This window comes from Priapulus caudatus, unplaced genomic scaffold, assembly GCF_000485595.1.
Source record: "Priapulus caudatus unplaced genomic scaffold, Priapulus_caudatus-5.0.1 Scaffold21, whole genome shotgun sequence".
Taxonomy (NCBI): domain Eukaryota; kingdom Metazoa; phylum Priapulida; class Priapulimorpha; order Priapulimorphida; family Priapulidae; genus Priapulus; species Priapulus caudatus.
The window spans coordinates 301,913-307,139 of record NW_014577082.1 but is presented as its reverse complement, the minus strand read 5'-3'; the positions used below and the strand labels follow the sequence as shown (position 1 = coordinate 307,139).

Here is a 5,227-nt window from a genome sequence, read left to right as displayed (position 1 = left end):
GACCATGACCCTGGAAAAGGAAGCGCGTAACAACAAAGAGCGGCCGTACAAGTACGCTAGTCGTGGACTTATAAATATGAAAGTAAGGCGATGTAACAATAAAACCAATAGAGGTTTATAGAGCAACTGGGGGGCACCAGAGTGTAATAGCATCGCAAGCAGTTTCCATTTTTCACGAAAGAAAAATTCTCTACGATTCGTTTACCTCTCTCTCGTAGTAAATATTTCAACTTAATCGATTCCCCCTCTCTCACATAGGTGTTATTCCCAGTGGCGCATCCAGGTAAGCACAGGGGGCGGTCGCACCCTAGAAGTTTCAGGGCAAGTTTAGCCTATAACACCCCCCCCCTCCCTCGGGCGCTTCGTGCTCGTGCTCTCGCATGATTTGCCCCCCCCCCCCCGAATTCACATCTGAATCCGCCACTGATTTCCTCCTCTATCCTAACTCGTTATTTTCGGACATAACAGCACCAACGCGGGACAATCAATTTCTCCACTCACCTTTATTGCTTCTCACGGTAAACTGGCGCGTTTATTAGTAGCGCTGTTATTAGAATCTCTGTTGTATGCTATCCAATTCGCGTGACCACACGAATTTACACTAATTACGACCCGGACGTAAGTGCCGTTATGCGGCGTATAAAACACGCGTAATGTCGCATCAGGTCATCATCGGCCGAAGTCGGCGTCACGTACTGTGTAATACAGCATGGTTAACGACAGTTGCTAGGGCGTACGACCCTGTCGACGTTGTCGGTTATAGCTACGACCGTTCCCTGCAACACTACTTACACAGTGTACTAACTGTGACTGATCTACACTACTAGTACTAAGCGTACCCTTAAGTGTGTTAGCCACGCTTTTTGTGTTTTCATCCACGATAATTTTCTAGCTGCATTTTGTTTATTTATGCTGTTAACGACGTCATGTATGCTTTGTTAATTATCGAAATAAATCACTCAATCAATCAATCAATACACAATCTAATGCTTTTCTGTACTAAATATTTGGTGAAAACCTCTATGGCTATTAATTATAACAAATTAATTATTAATTTCTAGAAATTTATACTTTTTAATTATAATTATACCAGTTAACGTTATAAATTAATAGGTAAATGAATAGATAAATTATAACCTATTAATTTATAACAATTTAATTATAAATTTATAATAATGTAGAATTTTTAAACTATATATTAAACGTTATAAATTAATAGGCTTATCATTCTATCATTTATGGCAGTGCCGTGGCAGTGCCAGCACTAGGCACTACGAGCCTGAACTATCTAGCATACCTGTCCTGTGTGTGTGACTTCGTCCTTTGATTCACTAGATTGTGACTTAGAAGTATCAGACGATAATTTATTCCATTGTATAGATAAAGTTGCAGGAGTAATTCGCAACACAGGATTTGACCTCACGATTGCCAATATTTTCGCAGCCATTTTACACAAGAGCATTTATTTATTGTGCTGCCACCTATCATTACATATTTGTTTGTTATGGCGACCAAAAGCTTTATCAATCTGGATGGCAACAAAATAGTGGATTTATCAAACTAATTGAAAATTACGGGTTGCGGTTAGATGCCAACGTGGTGGTGATATAGGTTGTAGGCTTAGTTCAGGAGTGTTCACAACGTACGCCGACCGTGCACAGCACTGCTTCTGAGTCTCACGTTGGACGTGGCTTGGTCCCAACCACATGATAATAATTAATCTCATTGATAATCATGACAGACCATGGCAGACAAGAAGATGCAGCAGATATGGAAGATGGAGGACCAGGCGCGGTGTATCAGATATTTGTCACAATGGAGGAGCTCCAGGAAAAGCTAAAAATATTAAATTATGAGACCGAAGTGACTAAAAACAGGCATATTGGTCTGAAACCAATTTCAAAACACTATTTTGTCATACAGACAAATCCTGGAGAGCAGTTCTTTATGTTTGTTTCGATTGCGGCCATGTTGATACGAATGTGTGGAAAGCAGTTTCCACAGCCATCAGAAGATGATGATCCTAATAATCTAATAGCTGACATTCTTGCGGAACTGCGAAATCTTGGTCATAGTATTTCATTCTCCCCCAGCAAGTTGAAGTCAGGATATGGAGAGTTGGTGGTGCAGGTAACCAAATCCTCTTCTGTTCATGACTTTTAGGCATCACTTAGGCAGGGGTATGTTTATGTTAATATTTGTTCATCATGAATGTTATGCAATGTCTAATTGTAATAAATTAGGGTGCAAATCCACTTTAGGCACCTTAGGTATCACGAAGTGATGCACAGATTTCTGTGAATCATCAACTGATGCACAGATTTCTGTGAATCATCAACTGATGCACAGACTCCGTATATCAAGGAATGATGCAAAAATCCTAACCCTAACCCTAAGCCATAAAGTATAACCTTAGGTATCACGAATGGTGTTAGGGTTAGGGGTAGGGATTTTGCATCATTCCTTGATATACGGAAATTCTGTGCATCAGTTGATGATACACAGAAATCTGTGCATCACTTCGTGATACCTAAGGTGCCTAAAGTGGATTTGCGCCTAAATTAGAGTTACCTTGGGGACGCAAACGTAAACGTAACTTTAAAATGAGGAAAACAAACATGGAATGGTGTGGGAAACAAATTACCTAATGTGTATTGATATCACGGTGCTCGGCTAGTTCCTGATAATTGATTTATCTGCATGAGTAATGTAACCATGACCACTTGCGTTGTTGCTATGTCGGTCAAGCTTGCCAGATTTATGAGCTATGTTTGCCGCATGTGCACACTAAAGTGGTGACATCGCAGCACAATGTTAATGAGCATTGTTTTTAGAATGTCCTATCACAGTGCTGATTGGCTAGAGCTGCCTGTCAGTCACACCAGAAAGTTAGGTAATTTGAGTGAGCTGTGCATGCGATTGGAATTTATGAATCGAAAAATTTAATTACAACAGTGCTCATAATAAACAAGAAGAGATGGACATTGTACAGTCACACACATGTTTACTTGGTTACAGGTGTTAGACAAACTAGCAAATGAAGCCCTCAAACTAAGTAACCACACCTGGAAACAGCCTGTGTATCCAACAGAAGAAGCAGAAGAGGAGATTGTTACAGGTGATGATGCAGAAGTTACACTCAACAAGGTGGAAGAGGAGGTAAGCCGAATCGCTCATGCTTGACACTGAACACTGAAACTAATGCACTTCACTGAAACTAAAGCACTTCACTGAAACTAAAGCACTTCACTGAAACTAAAGCACTAATGCAATCAATGCGTGCAATCAATGGTTTTTCTGTCATATCCAACCCATACAGTACCGCACGATACCTGTGCAGTAATACCCTGCATTACGATAACTTCAGTACGTAAGTTTGCCTACGTGTTGTTTGTGAATTATGACCACTAAGCTTGTGATGTGGTGTGTGTCAGTGTGTGGGTTTCTACATTCATTGGCGTATCCTGTGGATTCTGAGTGCAGGGTACTAATTCTTATTCTGAACTCCCTTTCCTGTAATACTTTATAAAATAACCTGTATATATGTGTTTGACAGTATTTGCTTGTATTAATAGTTATGCTTCTATCATGGTAGATCTAGGATTCTCTACTTTTGGCCAAAAAACTGGATAGTGTCTGTAATCCCTGCATCCAAGTCTAGCAAATGTCGTTACCTCTCAATTATCAGATGGCAGAAGAGGAAGACTTGGAAGAAGAAGAGAGTATTCTTGACTTGAATGCGTTACGAGGTTTGAACCAGGCAAACGACATGGATCACAATAAGCCAGAGGAGATTCTCGAGTCGGTCACAGATGCTGCAGAGTGGAAGCTGGAGGTGGAGAGGGTGTTGCCGTCACTGAAAGTTCACATTCGCACCGACAATAAGGACTGGAGGAGTCATTTAGAGCAGGTATGAGTTTTCAAGCTTGCGCTATGTTGTCTTTTGTTGTAGAAGTTAGCGTATAGGTCATGCGAAATCATACCTGGCCTGTCTTTGCTAGCTATAAGCTGAAATCTATTAAACTGCTGTTAGTGATCATGGTTATCTTTTGTGGTTGCTTTATTGTATCTTAGCCCCTATACTATTCTTCTGTTCGTTTTCATGAATTTTAGTGTCTGTGATGAACACTGTCGCTTTTATTTAGCTAAGTTGTTAAATTATTTGTATTGTATTTTTGTTCGATTGTCTTTAAAACATTTATTTGTGTCAGGTCTCAGGACTATTTTTTTGTCCATCAATGAATAACCATGTGAAATTTAGGACTTGGCTAGTCTGTGACTTCGTCATTTCAGTGGTTGACAGTACATGCTGTAAACTGTAGTCAGAACATAAGCGTCCACATATCGGCACTAGCTTGTTATCTTGATTAACGATTATGATGAGAATTAATATTCGTGGCAGAACACCTGATAAGCTGATCAGCGGTCTCACGTCGGTGTTCGTCGGATTATATATACTTTCACCTACACAGATGCACCAGCATAGGGACGGTATAGAGAGCACACTCGCAGAAACGAAGGGCTATCTAGACAAGCTGCACTCGGAGATTAGCCGCACACTGGAGAAGATTTCGAGTCGTGAGAAGTACATCAACACGCAGCTTGAGCACTTTCTGCTGGAATACAGGTGCTCAGAGATTCTGCTACTCATTTCCCACCTCTGGCGCGTGTTTGTAAGACTCTTGTATCATCAATTCACACTAACATATTTACGCCTTGGAAGGAGGCAGTACCTACGAAGTTCCGTAGGGTGTGTACAGGCAAAGTGGTGCATGCATGCACTACAAGTTTTATCGATGAATGCCTAGAGTTATCAGAGTTGTCGTTTCTTCGTTACAAAAATGCGCTTCTGTGACGTTTGTGACTTTATACACGCGCACGACATAGTTTTACGTATGGGGTTAAGCAGTAAAATGTGACGCCCATTCATACTTCTCAACCCCGATGCACACAATTACATGTTTCCTCCATGCAAGTGATATCTTGGCTACTCTTACCGTGCCGCAGGACTCTGCAGGACAAGCTGGCCGAAACGAAGGAGAAATATCGACAGGCTAGCGGTGGCGTGACTGAACGCAACCAGACACTGCAGGAGATCACTGAGGAGCTGGAGCGGGTCAAGCAAGACATGGAAGAGAGGGGTACGTATGATGCATCGCCCTGTGACAGGACTGAAATTAACAATGTGGATTGCCCTGTGTTGATTAACAATATATTATGCCTTCAG

General features: G+C 41.2%; 2 protein-coding genes across 2 annotated transcripts in view; one reads left to right on the top strand and one right to left on the bottom strand.

Moving 5' to 3' along the window:
- The window catches only part of LOC106812792 (probable NADH dehydrogenase [ubiquinone] iron-sulfur protein 6, mitochondrial), a 7,065-nt gene extending 5,586 nt beyond the window's left edge, over positions 1-1,479 (bottom strand). The window contains exon 1 of the mRNA XM_014816769.1: positions 1,298-1,479. Coding sequence (XP_014672255.1) covers positions 1,298-1,462 — 165 coding nt within the window. The 5' untranslated portion in view covers positions 1,463-1,479. The remainder of the gene's footprint in view (positions 1-1,297) is intronic.
- Positions 1,480-1,500: 21 nt separating this feature from the next.
- Positions 1,501-5,227, top strand: part of LOC106812375 (intraflagellar transport protein 57 homolog) — an 11,820-nt gene continuing 8,093 nt past the window's right edge. The window contains exons 1-5 of the mRNA XM_014816238.1: positions 1,501-2,130; positions 3,019-3,159; positions 3,689-3,910; positions 4,473-4,627; positions 5,008-5,185. Of these exons, the coding sequence (XP_014671724.1) occupies positions 1,735-2,130; positions 3,019-3,159; positions 3,689-3,910; positions 4,473-4,627; positions 5,008-5,185 (1,092 nt within the window). The 5' untranslated portion in view covers positions 1,501-1,734. The remainder of the gene's footprint in view (positions 2,131-3,018; positions 3,160-3,688; positions 3,911-4,472; positions 4,628-5,007; positions 5,186-5,227) is intronic.